Below are 18,886 nucleotides of genomic sequence, written 5' to 3' on the forward strand. Positions count from 1 at the left end.
TCCATTGTGATGATTGGATCCCATTCTTGGATGTAGTAAGTTGTTATATGGGGAAAAAAAAAGCTGAAACGAAATAATCTCTTTGCTGTTCTGAGTTGTCTACTTGTATGTGGGAAAATTGCACCAAATGTGTTTAACTACAGAAATGCCTTCTAGCATGATCTCATTCACATAAAGCAGTAACTCCTTGGTTTTTTAAGCAGTTGAATTCCGTGAGAAAATGATCCTTCCTGTATTCTGTCATTGTGAACTGCAATAGCCCAACCCGTTTCTGTTAATAAGTAACTGTTCATTCTCTAATGCTGTGTGCTGCCTCTTGCATTTTTTCCTGATGATAGCATGTCCTTCTCCAGCCTAAATCCCTACAGCTATGATGAGAGCTGTCTCAGCAGCAGTGAAGACCACATCCCACTGGCTGCCTTGCCCTTGCTGGCTGTTTCATCCCCTCAATACCAGGATGCAGTTGCCATGGTGATCAGTAGAGCCAATCAAGTTTACAATGAATTTCTCAAATCTACAGATGGGGCTGGTTTTAATGGACAGGTAGGACTATTTTCTATTACATCAAAGTAAAATTCCTTCAGAGCAAGGCTGTTTCTTTTTAAGCCATTGTGTTGAGGGTTTTGAGTTACGAGCGTGGGACAATACTGCAAATATGATGAATGAATGTTAGCAGGGTGTTACCCATGCAAAATGCCTTCTCAGTGCCCAGCATGAGAAAGACGCTTCTGGAATCCTGTGCAGTATCTAACCTGGACTTACTCAGTTGGTAGAAGATACTATACCTTCTCCCACAAGCATTTTGACCCCTAAGGTCTTACTAAGTATTGCTACGAACTCTGGTAATGGTTAAGAGCCTTAGTTGTGCGGTAAGCATGGTATGCTAATCAGTGAACAAGCATGGCAGCCCAAGGCAAATGATAATCTATGTTACTGAGTTCCTCACACACCTGCTATAGCTAATAGAAAAGTTGGGACATGTCTGACTAAGAGCATAGGGAATCCAACATTTAACTATTGCTATTTCTTTTTTGCCTCCATCACAGTAGTAAGAAAACAATTGACAGTAAAGAAACTTAGAAGACAAATACTCAGTTGCCAGCAGTGTTGCAGATTTCCTGTGTAACTTTGGGAAAGTCATGTAATTTTTCTGGTGTGACCCCCTCCCCAGTGAAGTCACCTGCAGGCTTCTTCCGGCCGACGTGTCACGGTTACTGTTCCTGCTTCTTCATCTTTAGACTACAAAAACCAGTACTTTCCTGCTTCACATAGAATAAATATGATACTGCTACCCCCGGAAACATGCACTTCCTTAAAGTACAGTGACCTCCAGACTTCAGAAAAAGAGAAAAAAAGGCATTTAATATAGAGTACAGTGTAATCTTTGAAGGAAAGCATGTGTCTTATTACACAAATGAATTCTTTTCCATAGCAGTAATAAGATTGTGCTGTGGCATATCAGTATTTTTAGACTACAATTTTGTTTGAAGCCAGTTTGAATATCCATAGTAAACTATTCTTGCTTGAAGCATAAAAACAGCCCGGCTGCAGTGACAGAACATTATGAAAGGTGAGATTATGTAAAGAAGAATTATACCAGTTACAGAAAGAATTGTGAAAACAATTCTCTCGACAGAAATTGAGTGTTACGGGGTTTTTTTCTTTGACAAAGCTACAAAGAAGTCTCCTTGGTGTGTTATACAAACCATATATATTAATATTTCACGTGAAAAAGTCTGCACAACCTCTGTATGCTCCACAGAATTTTCACCATCAACAATTACCAGCATTGTTAAAATGAAAGTGACTTCTCTGTGCTGTCTACAGTGCTTTGCTTTGGTCCTTAGATAGAAATCTCAACTCTGCCTCTGAATAAGTCCTGTACTTCTAAAATACATACCATATAACCTGACCCCCACCCTGTGTGTATCTTTCCTTTCATATTTTGGTCTCTTCTGTCCATTTATATTGCAAGTTCATTAGATCAGAGATTGTCTTTTTGGTTTTATACAGTATCTGGAACAAGTTAACACCATTACCTTAATGCCAATAATAATGAGGATTAGAAATGGAATGGTAAATTGAAGGAAATACTATTAATCCCCCACAAAATGTGCTGCTAATTTTATTAAGGTTACCTGTATCATATAATTTTCAGTTCTTTGTGGACTTCATTGCGTGGCGTAGGAATTTGAAAATCAGAAAGTAAATCAGCATGCTGTTCAGTTGTGTACAACTTTAGAACCAAAATTGTCTTAGGATAGATGTTACCTTAATGTATTTTGATATTTTATTTTATTTTTAAAAATGTTTTTATCCCAAGAAATGTACTTAATTAAGAGAGTGTGGTATGTGGAGATGCACCAAGAGAAGTTTGAGGTTTTTCCCTACCTGCATCTTGAAGCACTTGCTTTGCCTACCGCGCTTCACTTGCATGAAGAAATCATGCACAACATCCTGTTATCCAAAACTTATAGTTTAGTGTTGTAGCCAAGCTGAATTAAGGCTAGAAGCAAGTTAAGGTTTGCAAGGAGAGGTAATGTCTTCTGTTAAACTAATTGGAGTTGGGAACAACAGATTAGACGTTTGCTTCAGTTTGAGAATTGGAGAGAAAGGGTTGCTGGAACCTGTGGAACCATGGAGGTTGTTATCAAGGAGAAAGGTAATACAGCTATTACTCATCCTCAGACACAGGCCGGGGGACAGGAATCATCTCCTATGGGATGGGGAGGTGTTCAGCGGATTTGGCTTGTGAGGTAGATTCTAGTGTGGCATAAAATTACTCCAACTATTGAATTCCCAATTTTAGTAGTCTATGTATTTTAATTCCCAGGTCCATACTTTGAAAGTAGCTTGTATGTTTATATTAAATGTGAAGCAAGAGTGAATCTTTCTACTTAATACCTCATTTAAAAGTTCCGTTGCATTCCCTAGTCCTGACAGGGGAGTACCAATCTGTTTTTAATCTGTTGAGATCCTCTTCCCTGTATGACTCTGAAGGAAATGTTAAGTGGCTTGAAATCTTTGTGAGACTGGTTGTCCAGTGATCTGGACTTTTTGAGCTGGAATCTGGCTGCAAGCAGCTGAAAGAATTCTAGCCTGTTTGGCAGAACTCCCAGCTGGTCAAAATAGTCCCTGGGACAGGTATTCTTGGCATAGGGCGTATGTCTGGAGATAAAAGGAAGTGGGAGAAAGTGGCTACACATTTTCAGCTGCAATAGGAACCAAGGTGTAAAAAAACAGGAACAAGGGTGTAAGACAGCAACTCCTCTGCAGTGCTGTGATGCTTTTTGTTTCTTTTAAAACACTTGCTACATCTCCCAAAAAAATCTTTTTATTTCCTCAGGTGTGTCTCATTGGTGACTGCATTGGAGGAATTTTGGGCTTTGATGCCATCTGCTATAATTCTAATACAGCTGACGAGAGTCGGAACAGTAGCAGGAGAGGAAGCAGCAGCAGCATCCAGGTGAAGAGAAAAAATCCACACAGCTGAAACCCTATAGATTCATTCCCTGGAGGAAATCAGCTCCATATAAACCAGAGAAAATTTAAGGATTTGGTAAATTGCCGTGATAGCATGGGATTTTGCTCATATATCAAAAAATTGCTGTCTGAAAATTAAGTCTGAAGCTTCAGTTTTATGATATACAGAAATCACTAGTGAAGGCTTTATCTATAAATCTTTAAAGTAGGGTTACCAAGTGCCCTTTATTGTATCCCTAACTGTAGATGCAAATATGTCCTCTCTCAGTAATCTCTGGTAGGCTCCTGGTTTTGCCAAAATCTTTTATCTTTCTTTTTATAATTTTTTTATTTGTTCACATAGGGTCTGGAATGCCTTATGCTACTGCCTGGGGGTAGTCTAGCATTAAGATGTGTTCATGAATAAGTTTTAGTGACTGGTGAAAGAATGCCTCCTTCCTGATAAGGAATGCAAGTCACCTGAGGGTCTGTGAATGGACCACTGAGCATAACAGTGTCTATATGAGTGCTACATTTGGAGAGAAGGGAGGATTAATTCTAACTGTGATCCAGGAAAGATTTTATGATAGTAAAAGCACAATTTTTTAAAGTAATGCTAGCATGTAATCTTCGTTATTGTGTTCAACACTTAAGAAAGAAAGTTGAAGTTCAACTAATCTTACGTACTTCAGACTCAAGTGGATATGGAGAGGGGGTGTGGTGTATTAGAGTTGACACTGAGTGAGGTGCCCGCGCTCCGTTCTTCGACAGTTTTGTGACCCTGACCAAACTGTTTCATCTCTTGACTCTTTAGTTACCTCTCTCCTCAAAAATGGGCTCAGTGATACCAACCTGCTTGGTTCAGTTGAGAGCTATGTGTGATGGGAGTACTCTCAAGCAGAGAGACATCCTCTAAATGTTTCCAGGAAGGAGAGTTACTTAATGGCTCTGGATCCTCAGCAGCCAGCCTTTGGATAGTACCAGCACTGAGGACAGGGCAGTGCAAGCAAAGTAAATGGAGAAGTGGTCCTCCTGGATCCCAGTGCTATAGTGGGGTTGATTGTGCAAGGGCTGCTGCTGAATCTGAGAGTCAGGATCAGGCTTTAGGGAGTATAGGTTCTTTTGACTTCCCTGCTCTTACAGTTTCAACTTTCTTGTATTCCTCTCTTTTCTGATACCACAGAGCTTCTCTTCCCATTCCTCTCTCCATCTTTTCTGTCTTCTCCTCCCATCTTCATCTCTACTACCCTGTGTGTTCAGAAGAACTAAGTATGCTCTTCCTTCCTTATCTTGTCTTTCTGTCCGTTGTTCTCAGCTTGCTCCTGTGAAACACGTTCAAGAGGACTCTTTTTTTTTTACAGTTGGGTGTGTCCCCCCCCCTCCCCTTCCTTGGTGTCTCCAGTAGAAATGGATCTTATTGGAAGAGTTTGAGACACAGAAATATAAGGGAGTTTTTTTACTTTACCATTTCACAAATGTCAGGGGCATTTGTGAAATTAAACCAGTTGGAAATAAGGATGAGACTGAGGTACTCTCAACCATTGCATTTTATGTTCTGGTTATAAACCGTGAAAATACAGTAAATTAGGTTTATATAGTTCCCTTCTTACTCTGTTTATTTCAAAGTGGTCTATAATAATAAGCTAGATTGGTGATGCAGTGACCGTTACATTCTCTGACTAGTTCACAGTTTTAGGCACTAGAAACTGCCTTTTGTAGAGAGAGGGCCTGTTAATTCAATGAGGCAATGTAAATAAGGAATTAGAATGGTGCATTCTTCTACTACCCCAGGTGAGTATTTGTCAGTTTGTGTGTAGTCTGTTTTCTGTATTTCAGTTTCCAATATACACTAAATAATCAAGTCAGGATTATCCATAATAGGTAGTGACTTCTACAGTATAGGCAGAAATGTGAATGATTACTGAGATTGTGATGATTGTTGCGTGTACATGCTTGTACTGGGCAGTATTTGAAAATTTACCTGCATGTTCAATAAAAGAATCTGCAGTAGAGCAAATGTCACTCTGCTCAGACCAGACTAGTAACTCTTGCTCTTTAAAAATCAGTTACATTTGTAAATGTCAAAATACTTAACAAAGAAAGCCAGTGTTGTTGTCATCGTCATCATCATATCACTCCTTGGGTTATTAAAGGACAGAAGGATGAAGTGAACTTGGTCCATCATCAGAAGCAGAAACCCAAACTCTTACATTAGCAATCACTGTACTTGGTTGGGAACACTGTCTTTTAGAAGAGGGAGATGGTTCGTTTTTGTTGCAACAGCTAAAATGCTCATAATTTAGAAGTAGACAACTCTTCATTAGGACGAATGGAGAAAGTTGACGATTTGCTTCACATGGATCAAAGATAAATAAAAGCCACCTCTGGGTGACTAATTCAAATCCCAGCATTGATACCAGTTTACTGCAGATGAGCTTTTAATTGTGGCATGTGGGGGAGTTGAAAGAGCTTGTAGCAATGGAAAACAAGCTTTTTAACTGCTTAAAATGCAGCGAATAGTCTCTATACTGATCACCTCAACCTTCTTCTAATGTGTTGCCTAATGTCTTTTTAAGTGGTTTAGTGTATTTTTTGGAACTGTATCTCACTCCCTGATCTGGCTGATATAAATGCCGAATTGGCTCAGCCTCTTTTGCAGTAAACAAGAAAGACTGTGTCATGAAGGTGAACCTAAATGCTCCAACCAGTGAGATTAAAATCTGGCCAGGTTTTTTGAATAGGTTTGGATACGAGACTTTTTAACAAGACTTTTTTTTTTAAATCTATCAGACTACTATAAATTTGAACACTTTCTCTTCACCATGACACCACAGTGTGCAGACATTTTGACATACTCTTAGCCTCTGATGTAATTTTCACCACTCAGATGCAGAGAAGGCCCAGATGGTTTAAAGAAGTTAATTGCTTAGTGATAGTTCTCACCAAATAACCTTCTGTCTCTGTGAAATGGTTGTCAGGCTTTCTCTGTTGAATGGCTGTTCAGTAACGTGTAAAATGAATTTGGTCCCAGTTCAGTCCCCAAGGGACTATCACATGAACAGGTTGTTCATGAGATAAAAGCCAGCTCCAGAATGGGCACTAACTATAGTTCCCAGGTTCCCTGTTCTCAGAAATAAGACTAATTGTTCACTTATCACAGAAGCCAGGAGGTCCTCTTGGCTGTTGAAGACTACAGGTGGAACTGCGTGGGAAGGTTCATCTTATAGATCATATACTGCTTCTGTCTTGGTTTCATTTTCCTGCAACTCATCTGCATAATTCTGGAGACCAGATTATGTTCTTCAGCATCTCTTCTTGACATGAAATCTCACCCCACGTGCACGGGGCTGCTAATGTGCTCCAGTACTGAGTGAGGGTATGGGAAATACCTGTCCTATGAACTTGTTCTTTCTGTAGCTTCAGAGAAATAGATTCAATTAGCATGTTTTCCATAGTCTGTCTGCATGACTTTGGCCAAGTTTCTTGATCTGTCATGCCTCAGTCCTCATCTGTAAGCCTTGCACTCTTTCTCACATCCTCTGTTTTGTCTAGTTGGATTTTACCCTCTTTGCAAGTTGCTTAAAAGTACTGAGCATGATAAAGTCTATTTTCACTTGGGGCATTTGCTGTTATGAATTGTGAAGAATGTTCCAGTGACACTTCAACAGTGTAATGCAGTGGCATAATGCTATGTCCAAGAAGACAGGTGCAGGGAGCAGTGGTGGAGAAAATGTAAAAGAGTGTGGGGAGAGAGTTGTATGCAACAAGGAAAAGAACAACTTTGGATCCTGCTCTCTTGTACAATGCCTAGCCAATTTCCCAGTGGCCTTCCCTAGGTCTCACAGAGGTCTAGTCCCTTGTCCTTCTAAAACTACTCTTTTCTTCCCTCATTGAACTGCCTGTGGCATGTATGCTTTGGAAGACCTGAGTTTAGGTCTATGGAAGAAAATCAAGCTTAAAATGTGTTGATTTTGACCAAAGAAAATGAAGGCTTTCTTCTGCAGTGCAATAATAGCATGCCATGTCCTGTTAACTCGCTTTAGGTGATGGTTATTATTCTAGAGTTTAAACCCCCCCTCCAAAAAAAAAGAAAAAGAAAAAGCCGCTAGCATTCTACTGTGTCTGACAGAAACGTCGTGCCCAGTAAATCAACATGCACAACTGAAATGCTAGGTATGCTAGGTTAACCTTAATGATAGCAGTGCAGAAGCGGGAGCTTGATGCTTTTCCCACACAGTATTGTTCCAAGACTGTCAAACTCCTGCAAAATTTGACCTGTCTGAGATTGTCTTATGACAGGAGAGAAGAACACACCTTCTGCAAGCAGAACCTGTTATTGAAGCTTAGAGGACAAAGGTGAATTGTTGCCAGCTTTCAGGGATGAAGATATTAGCTTCCATTACTAAAAAGTCTTCCTAGCTAGTTCTGTGGTGACACAAGCTAGTTTTTAAATACTGTGGAGGAACATGCGTGTGACTAAAAGAAAAACGTTTGGTGTTACGGTACTGCCAACTCTATGCCTTTCCAACAGCCAGCCTTCTTCCTGGAAGAAGACCACCAGGAAATCAAGAGACCTAAACAAAAATATTTAATCATCTTGAGTTCCTTGCATCTGCTTTCTTGCTCTGGCACCTTCAAGGGTTCCCGTTTTTCTCAATCCATTGACAGGAATTCCTTTTTAAAAAGTAATGGGAGCTGAGATGCTGACATATCTGCTATGTGATTTTAACGAAGAGAGCCTTAAAATGTCACCAGAGTTCTGATGAAACTCTGAGCCTTGACAGCACTGATATGGTTTTCAGAAGTCACTGGTGGTATGATGTTTAAGAGCTTGACCTACAGCCCATTTACATCAATGGATTTGTCAGTGCATTTCATGGGCTTTGGTTCAATCTGTAAAAATTCCCTTTCAGCTATGTGTATGTGGATTCACCTCCCTTTTGTGTACCGCCATGAATATTCTTACGCACTCTAATAAATTTATTCATAGTAAAAACACCAAATTGGAATTTTAGGCAAAGGTTGCAGAATATTTGTAGCATGCAAATTACAATTTAAAATCATAAATATTTTGCATTTTCATGGCACTGTTGCTTGGGAACGAGCTAGAGATCAGAACTCATCATGAAGGCTAAGAGATAAATAAATACCTTTGCTGAATCAGTTTGAGATAATCATGAGACACGAGCAGATAAAGAAATGTTGCTCACTTACGCTCTTGAGAATTCACTTATAAAAAGTTACTCTGTAAGAAACTCTATCAGGAACACTGGTTATAGGAATTTTGGCTTTGAAAGGTCCCTGGTTTTCTGGAGAATAGAGTTGCTAAAAAGGACTGATGTTACAACAGAGCTTCAATGTAAGGTGGTAAACTGCGGGGCAAATCAAGCTACATAGAGTCAGTGTCAGGCTGAAAAAAAAGTTACTGGTTACATAAAAAAATACAAGTAGGGCCTGTAGTTAGTTCTGGCTTGAATTCAACAGAAGCACATATTTTAGGTGGAGACTTTATTTTGGTTTTACATCACTTTAGCACACAAAACGGTGGGGGCATTCAGCTGCCAACACACAGCAGGAGCCCTCACCTCCTACCTGACCCTGTGAAATAGTTCTCTGCACTCATTAACAGTAACAACTACAAGAAGTGAGGCTTAGTTTTGATGTTGTAGATACATTAGCATTATGCCAAGCAAAGTCCTAAGTCTTACACAACTTTAGTATGAAAGTTGACATGACATGAATTTTGCGATGTTACTATGAACTGCAGAAAGAGATTCCTACGCGCATGTTAAGTTTTTTCATTGTACCATCACAGGAATAATTGTCTGTGAACATGCTGGTCCTAAACTAATCTTCTGCATGTTATTAAGATGCTAATGCTAGTTGTATCATATCATCTCATGAATTCTAGTACTGCATTGCAAGAGTTAGTAGAATATGGATGAAAACCAATAACTACGCAATTAGAAGGGGTTTAACTGTTACCTGTTCTCCCAGTGTGCCTTGTTGGTGTTCGTATCTTTGAAGTTTTGTAAAAATAGATGTCAGGCATTTTCACGCTGTCTTATTTTGTTGATCTGAATAGAAGGAGATTTACAGAGAATTGGATTACACAGTTGTTAGAAAGAACCAGATCTTGCATGCCTCACGCGCCCGGATCTCATGCGTGAATGGGGGGATTCAGTCCAATGGCATTTGTTCTGAAAAGCAGTGTTTGCATTGGCTACTGAAATGGACGCAGGAATAAAAGTCTGACGGTAGTAGGGATACGTCAGGGAGGATGCTGGTGCAAGCTGCAGAAGTGCTGGAGGAAATGAACAATAAATAAATCTATTTCCTATTTTAAGGGGTACCTTAAAGATATGGTACCACTGGTCTCCTCTTGCATCCCGCAGAAGTTCACATTCTTAAAAAATCAGGTCCCGCATCCATGGAACATGATGAGCAAGACCATTAATGTTGTTAATGGGCATTTTGTGCACTCAGGTAAGACCCCTTCTGATTACCTTATGATATTTATAGTTCTCTAAGAATGATGAAGTCATGAGGGATAAAGCTTTTGTGTTACTCCTACTCCTCCCCCCTAAAATTCCTGATTCTCATTCCAGCTTTTAGGCTATACATCTTACAGGGAAATTTAGTCTTCATCTCTTTCCTTATCTTCTACTGCAGAGAGAAAGTCTAACCCCTTCCACCCTTTCTTGGATAGAGTGAAGTCAAATGTATAAATGCAGCCATTTCATATATGCTCTGTTGTGTTTTGGTCACTGTCTAAATCTTCCTTTTGCTCTGTTCATTCTCTGAAGGATAATCCCCTCTTAGCAGAAGACTCCAGTCTGGGTGGCAGCAAACGCCTGAGCAAAAGCAATATTGACATCTCGGGAATCATGGAGGATGAGAAGCCAAGGCAGCCGTTGCCTAGGAAACAGAGTGACTCATCCACCTATGACTGTGATACTATAACCCAACATCATGCTTTCCTGTCTAGGTAACTAGTATTTGATGACTGAGTAAAAGAAATAGGCTTGCCATTGAATGGAGCCTGTCAACGCCAGAGCAGCAAAATCATTTTTATTGTGTGTGGTGTGTTTCTGGAGGTTTGCGTAAAGTCCCTGTATACTCCTCAAAGAAAACCATAGATACAGTGGGTCTAGTATGAACTTACTCACACATGGAGAGTTTTTTATTTAATCTTTATTCAGTTGTGAGAGTTTTGAATATGCAGAACTGAATGCAGGTAGTTCCGTTTCTTCAGTGCAGCCCACATAAGTCAAGATGGATGAATGCTTTATAATTCCAAATGTCTGTTACATTTTTCTTTCTAAAGATCCCTCTGACTTCACTTACAGGCTTTCTGTTATTCTGTAAAGAGTGAGATAATTGCTTTATGTGCTCCCATTAGTCTATGACCTATTCAGATCAGCTTTAAAAGAAAAAAAAAACCTGCATAAACATTTGGCTTAAATGAGGAGGAGGCTGGGGGAGGAGAGTTAACTTAATTAGCTTTCCTGGATCCTAAGAAACCTTTAAAACACAGATTTGATGGGAACATAAGCATTCCCTTTGTGTCATTGTTTCTGCCTGTTCTAAGCTATTTGGTTTTTTGCTTATCTGAATTCTTTGTGCTTTGTTTCTTCTATCCATCATCTTATTTCCTTTATTTCATTGGGAGTGATGCAGAGGGAGAAGTTTTATTGTGTGTTGAAGTTTCAGTTCTGCTACCATTGAGTTCAGTGCAGACTTACTACTGTGCTTTATTTCAAGTCTGGCAGTTTTGTTAGTAGCAGTTTAAGGTAATTTTATTTTCTTGCTTTGACTGAATGTACTTTGCTTTGCTTTTGTTGACTGTTCGGCTTTTATTTTCAAATCATTGGGTTTTCTGGATATCAATATGTCATAACATGTCTTTCTTCTGAGGCAGAATGGTTGTTTTTCACTTGTCTACGACTGAAAACATGAAGATTTTTTTGGTCAGTCACTTTTAGGTTCTTGCATAGAAGGAATACTGTGTTATGTTTAAAGCACAGTGTTGGCTTGTATAAAGCACTTCAGACTTGGGGGATAATTAAAAGACAAAGATAACAGTTCTCTTCCAAGCCTTTTTTCATTTCCTGTTTATCTCTGATTTTAAGCCGAAAGCTTTACATGCAGTTGTATTTATGCAAGCAGATAGAAAAGTGTTACCTTCCATTCACGTTTTGGACTCCTCAGACTTCAGGCTGTTGCTAAGTTATTGAGGAATAGTTGGACAAACATAGGCTAAAGATGGCAGAAAAAATTCCTTGGTAAGGTAAAGGGGGGGGGAAACACAAACCAAACCATGTCATCCTCTGACCCACCCTGTACATAGAGATTCCAAGCCTTTGGTTTCCTGTCTGTGAGACTTGCGTAAGATCGTTAATACTTTTTTCCCCATGAGCTCTTTTACTGCAATTTAGAGGTGGTGCGTCAGTGTGAGTAATGAGGTTACAAAGATCGCTCTTTCACACAGAAATGTCCTTGTCCTACACACTGTGGTTGTGTTTCAGTGTGTCAGCTTGTGCTTTTTGTCCGAGTGCTTTTGGCATGGAGAGGTAACTCCTAAGTGCTGTGCCGATGATGGATTTAATTCTTGGCTTTCTTCATTTCTACCCTAAAGGGGCCCCAGGCTTGGTCCCCGGAGTTTCAGTTAATATCAGGTTATAAATTGAGAATGTCCCTACGTTCTCAGATTGAAAGAGAGGCCTGATGTCTTGGCCTGATTTGGGACCAATCTTCAGGATTTCTGGATTGGCCACTGATGCAGAGTATAGTGTGCAGATAATTCATGAGGGCTTCAGTTACAGCTCTGGTTGAAGTCAGCATGGTCAGCATCTCTCAGTCAGGCTCTGCACGCATGTTCTGCTCTGTCTCATGACTGGACAGCAGGTATATATGCTACTTTTCTGCTTCTGAATGTAGTTATTTCACCTCCAGCAGAACTGAATGAGGGGCGAGTCTTTTCTCTGTCAGTGAGGGATAGGTGATCTGTATTTACCTCTTGCATGTGTGGCATACGAAGTAAATGGAAGTGTTTAAATCACTTAAGAGATTAAAAGCTGTCTGTAAGCATCACTAATTTTAATCTGTAATAAGTAGTTGAAAAGTAGTGAAATTCTAGTTCATAGCTCAGAGAACTGATTAGAACAACGCTTTTTGTGTACCCATGTAACATACTTTATGACTGTAAGCATTTAATACCATTGTACTTATACAACTTGAGTAGGTTAGAATTTGTAGAAGTTTCAGAATAAGCTTACATACATCTGTACTGCTAAAAGGGAGGACAGGTAAACTTCAATCTTCAGAGTCCTAGTGTAACTTACCAATAAATATTCTGTAGAATAACTGTAGAAAACTCTTACATGTTGAAGGTAGTAAATTTACTGAATAGTCGCACTGGAAATCATGATAAGTAGCTGCTATACTGCAATATCTGTCTACAGTTTAAGGCATATTGCTTAGATCTAGATACAGATGCTAGAGCTTTCTAAGCAGCCTGTTTTGGGAATGGATTTTTTTCTCTGGATGCCCTCTTCATTATTGTTGAATCAGTGCATTTTCTTTGCTCAGCATCCACTCAAGTGTGTTGAAAGATGGTGCAGACTTTCCTCCTGTGAATTCCAGTCTCTCAGAAGTAAACCTGGGCCGATTTGAATTCGAGGTGTCTGATTTCTTCCTCTTTGGATCGCCGCTTGGTTTGGTGCTGGCCATGAGGACTACTGTTCTGCCTGGCCTGGATGGTAAGCTCTTTCTGGGGTTAGAATACAGGCTGCTTAATGACCTTTGTAAACAAAGAGAGTCATATAAAAGGAGGTAAATAAAGGAGCCTAGTTAAAGACTGGTGAGTGAGGTAAGTTTCTTCCTCTAAAAGATGGGAGTGTTAGTGTAGGTAGGTACTGAGGTGATGAGGGTTTTTCCGGGGATGTCACTGCTTACGCATTTACAGTAGTGTGTCTTTTGCTCTGCTGTTAATCATATATTCCATGTCATACAACATGAAGCTTACACCTCACCGAGGATCAGTCCTTGAAAAAGATACCAAAAAGAACATCTGTGCTTGGTTCAGCATTGCATCTTGTTCACGTCTGGCTTCATGGGTAAATTTGGCCCCCGGATGTGTTGGTTGTGAGCCATTTTTTCCTCTCTGGTAACAGAGCCTAGTGATCAGACACATGCAGGATTTTTTTGTTTTATTTCTAAATACGTCTGGATTTTTTCAAGTGTTCAATTAATTAAGAGCTTACTTTACTTCCCAGAATTCAGTATGTGTTTTGCCTCTTTGCATTGTATGAGATTTGGATAGCACAGCATCTTCATAGGAAATGATATGTTCATTTATCAGGTGAGAGAGAAAAATCAGTTGCAACAGTGAGAAGAGACAGCAATTCAGGATTCCCGATTTTTTTCTTCTCAATTTATAGACTTTTGAGTAATGTCATTTGACTGAGCTTTCAAAGTCACATTTGATTGCGGGAATAAAGTGGAATGTTGTCGTGGTTTAACCCCAGCCGGCAGCTAAGCACCACGCAGCCGCTTGCTCACTCCCCCCCACCCCTGGGATGGGGGAGAGAATCAGGAAAAAAAAACTCGTGAGTTGAGATAAAGACAGTTTAATAGGACAGAAAGGAATGAAAAACAATGATAATGATAATAATAATATGACAATAGTAATACTAAAAGAATTAAACTATACAAAGCAAGTGGTGCACAATGCAATTGCTCACCACTCGTTGACTGATGCCGAGTTAGTTCCCGAGCCACAATCCCCCCTCCCAGTTAACTCCCCCCAGTTTATATACTGGGCATGATGTCATATGGTATGGAATAGCTCTTTGGCCAGTTTGGGTCAGCTGTCCTGGCTGTGTCCCCTCCCAGCTTCTTGTGCCCCCTCCAGCCTTCTTGCTGGCTGGGCACGAGAAGCTGAAAAATCCTTGACTTAGTATAAACACTACTTAGCAACAACTAAAAACATCAGCGTGTTATCAACATTATTTTCCTACTAAATCCAAAGCACAGCACTGTACCAGCTACTAGGAAGAAAATTAACTCTGTCCTAGCCGAAACCAGGACAAATGTAATATAAACTGAAAATTATTTTACCTGCCATAATTAAAAAAATTACCAAACTCATGTTTTTCAGAGCCTTTAGAAATCTGGTAGGATTTTTTTTAGCAAGTTCCATGGACTTACAAGAGAGCATAATTAAACTCCCATTTTGCATTTCATTCCTCATATTTGCAGTACTCAGTTTTGTTCAAACAAAAAAAAAACCAAAACAAAGCTCAGCTAAAGAGAATGGGAATTCATATATATTTTCCCACAAACTAAGGCTTTTTGCTTCTGTGAAAGAGCTGTCAGGGAAATGAACGAAAATTACATAGGTGATGGCTGGCTTTGAAAACTGCACTGCAATTTGTTTTTCTGTCTTAGGAATTTCTTTACAAGATCAGCAACACTTCCCTCTGAAGATGATGGGGGTTTTGCTGGGGGGTTTGGGGCAGGGAGTTGAGGGGTTTTTTTGTAGGACTTCACGTGGAAAAATCTATCAGTATTAATCTGTGCACAAGGATTCAAATTCTTTGAGCTAGAATTCGTATTTTTGCAAGATGTCCTGATTTCCATTTAATGAATCAGAATGGACACATTTACTCTGGAATCACATATGAAATAGAGCATACATCTGTTTCATTAGAAACCTTTTTAGAGTCTTTGAGGACAAATGCTGATTAGCAGATGCCAGTTACAGCACAGTAAGTAGAAAATACTGGCAGTGTCTGGTATGAGAGTACCTCAGTGGCAGACATTGACACATCTTTTCGTACAGCCAGTGGTGGCTGTCAGCCGTTGACTGTGTGTGGTAAACCCTCCTATCAGTCAGTCCTGATAAGCACAGATGAAATTCACATTTCACTTCAAGGGAATGTACACGTGTATTGAAAATGTGTGAAAATGTAATGGAATTGTGGCTTTTTGCAAGAGGGATTGCCCTGAAAGTCTTCCCTTGAATGCTGTGCTGCATATGAAAGCATTTGTGTGTTCAAAAGTGTGACAATTACATTTAAAAGTCATTGTTGGCCATATAAACATGCCCTTTAGAAGTAATGTTGGATTCACAGAGGTGAGAGCTGTCTTCCTGAAGCCTTATATTGTGAAGTAGGATCACTGGGACAGGGGAAGCTCTGCAAGTTGATCATAACCTTTCCCTATCTGAAATCCAGGCAAAGCATGAACAAGGTAAAAATGAGGCTACTGGCATTTGTCTCAGGTGGTAATTTTAAAAACAAAGTGACTTACCATATTTTGACTATGTTTTGTATGAGGCCATAATGCTGTTTTGAACTTGAAACTCATCTGTGTTACTGGGGAAGGCTGCAAGGCAAGAGAAGAAAAAAGAGACAGCTTTGCCCTGACTGGTAAGAAGGAAATTTCTGAAGGTTACCATGACTCTGATTGCTGTATGTGCTTGCCATTTATTGATGAGAATGTATCAGTAAAGAGAAGACACGATGTCTTTGAGTTCTGATAGCTTCCTTTAGCAAGATGTCTGAGGCATGGCTTATGGACAGTGAAACTGATAAGATTGGGGCAAGATATAATGTGTCTATTCCACAGTTTTCCACTTGCTACAGGAATCTAAAGCAAGCTCTTCTGCACAGCAAGTGTTCCTGTTACCAGTTTGGAAGAAATTAATGTACCATACAGTTACATTTTTACCTTTATATACTAGAAAGCAAAGAGCAAACGCAACTTCTGAGTCCTTCTATAATATTTTGGTGGCAGCTCTGTGCACAGGTCAAAGTTCCCTTCTCAAATTTATAGTGGATGAATGAGATAACGATAAAGAATTGGGATTAGGTAGAGATGGATGGCAAATTCAATGCTTAAATACTTTACTGGACTGGGACTGTATGTTTCTAAACTCTCTAGCCGATAGTCCTTCTTTCCCCAGTCTCAGCTCTGATACCCTCCAGACACTTTGACAGGAAAATTTCACATTAATTACTAGTATTTTAAACTATTTTCTTCAAATTAGCTCTCACTTCCAACCTCCGTCTGGTATCCTGCAGGGAGCATGCTTTGAGAGCAGCTCAACTGACCAGCATTTCAAACACATTCCAAGGTGAGCAGAGTCTACTTGAAGCGTAATTAGCCTTTAGAGGTACATATGATAAGAGAATCCCATTTTAAAGTGATAATTATGGTGCAGCTGAGGGGAAAACAGACAAATTGAAACCTATCATGCAGACAGTTGGAAGTTAGGTGAGAAGAGTCAGGTGCCCTTTTTACTGAAATCAAAGGTAGAAATCTACCTGGAAATGTGAGAAGTAAAATTCAGGATGTTTTTATTTATTTGTTTTGTTAGAGTCGGGTTTTAAAATAAAAGGGAAGAAAATTATATCCAGAGGTTTGCCTGTTCTGTCTGCAGAACAGATGCATTTTGTCATGTTTTACTTTCTGAATATTTATTTATTTTTACACTAATAAGAGTGTGGCTACAACCAAATCTTAATTCCAATTTTTTATTTCCTTGCCAAATGCCCTTTAATTCTCTTCTGTCGATTATTCTGTTGGTCCCTTAGTGCTTCCTTGACAGTGCTTCTTGTTACCCTCTAGCACTCTCTTCTGTGGTCCTCCCACTGTCTAGTCTCAGTTCTTATTTTCTAAAGTACTGATCATTTGTGTGTCTCTGCCAGAGTCTTCCACTCTCTGTGTGCTGATTATCCTTGGAAGAGGCTTGCTACCCTATGAAGATGTCAAATGGTTTTTAGAATTCCGAATGTATCATAAGCATTTAGCTACATCCACAAAGTGGCACTGTTCTGCCTTAGGGTGGTTGTAGTGGTAGAGTGTTTTGCACTTGCTCTCAATGGGAACTAATACTGCTAAATGCACAGTAGTAGGAAGTAATCTCCTTTGGAACATGATGTGCTATATTCCTTTGCCAAGTTGGAACAGGGATATGAAAACAGCTGATAACTCAGAGGACATGCTTTCTTGTTGCCACTAAATATCATAATTCGCCCTATGCTGACAACTTTCATAACCCTGCTGTTTGCTTTCCTGGCTTTCTTTGTCTCTGTCTGCCTTCTGTGCGTATACAGAAGGCAGACATATACAGAAAAAGTTCCTGTACAAGAAGTATTAGAAGGTGCAATTAGGCAACTGATTTAGTTACATTAAACACTTCATTTATGTTTGGCTCTGACAGTTAATATTAAGCATGACAAGAAAGAAAGAGTAAACCAATATACTACCCACTAGGGAAGGAAGCTCTAGCTTAGTAGGATAATACCCAATTTACTGCTCTACTTTATAAGCACTAGATCCCTAAATACATACGTCAAAGTTACAGGCTTGCCAAAATATGGTTTTAATTATAATGCAGTGCAATGCTTTACCTCACAGAATGTATTTCACACTACTTGGGCTCTGCAAGAGAATTATACTTTCCTTGCAAAGAATTAATTTCTGCTGTGCTTGAATGCTCTCAGACAGGTGACATGTTTCCATTTTTTCTGGCAAATACTAAGAACAAAATACAGCTTGAAGAAAGCCGTCAAAAGTAGTCTTGGATCTTTGCAGTCTTGCTGGTGTTTCCCTTCTGCTTCTCTTGTGATGCAATTAACTGGAATACATGGGAGAATTTACTCAGTTTTCGTAGCACAATAAACTGATGAGCACATTTTGTACCCTACTTGGAGAATATGTTAAGAAAAAAGGGTACTTGATAGTGGTTCCCAGAGAACTGTGGAAAGATGCTTCACAGAAGAATCTCACAGGCCATAGTTTTTGCATATGGCTGGCTTAATGGTGGGAAAGGGACAAAGGTGGCATGAAGCTCCTATTTATTTGATAGTGAGAAAGGGAAGAGATTCTGTGGTGTCCTCAACAAGCAGTCTTATTATCTCCCACTTTCTTTTCATCTGCTACCAGGTGTGCTGATTGATGCACAGAGCCATCCTTTCTAGAAAAATCAACATACAACAGACATCAAAAGTAGGTTTTGGTTATCCTGCAGCTAGAAACCTGGTAATTGCCACTGGTAACAATCTTAAAATGTTTTACAAAGAGAGCTTGGGGAGAAAAAAACAGCCTACAAAGCTTCACTTAATGCCCCCAAAGACACCCACATTGTTCACTTTGTGTGACAAAAATCCTGCAAAATTAAAGAGATGTTGCACCATCCTCAGAGTGAGTCAGTGACTGCAAAATACAATGCACACTGCATGCCCAAAGAAGAAAAAAGTTCATGGTTTGGCAGAACTGGATTGTCTATAGGTATATTCTTATTGGAAGATTTGTCCCCGAGCATTTGTTGAGAGGCTATGAGTATTGACATCTTCATGACATGAAGATAAGTCTCCTAGACGGTTTAGCACAGAGCGCATGCAATAAAGTGGTC

The 18,886-nt window shown here is 39.6% G+C and overlaps 1 protein-coding gene across 1 annotated transcript in view; it reads left to right on the plus strand.

Moving 5' to 3' along the window:
- Positions 1 to 18,886, plus strand: part of PITPNM3 (PITPNM family member 3) — a 96,311-nt gene that overhangs the window by 55,496 nt on the left and 21,929 nt on the right. Inside the window, exons 7-10 of the mRNA XM_050909218.1 lie at positions 354 to 543; positions 3,347 to 3,466; positions 10,269 to 10,450; positions 13,054 to 13,223. Of these exons, the coding sequence (XP_050765175.1) occupies positions 354 to 543; positions 3,347 to 3,466; positions 10,269 to 10,450; positions 13,054 to 13,223 (662 nt within the window). The remainder of the gene's footprint in view (positions 1 to 353; positions 544 to 3,346; positions 3,467 to 10,268; positions 10,451 to 13,053; positions 13,224 to 18,886) is intronic.

Source organism: Gymnogyps californianus, chromosome 20 (assembly GCF_018139145.2).
Source record: "Gymnogyps californianus isolate 813 chromosome 20, ASM1813914v2, whole genome shotgun sequence".
Classification (NCBI taxonomy): domain Eukaryota; kingdom Metazoa; phylum Chordata; class Aves; order Accipitriformes; family Cathartidae; genus Gymnogyps; species Gymnogyps californianus.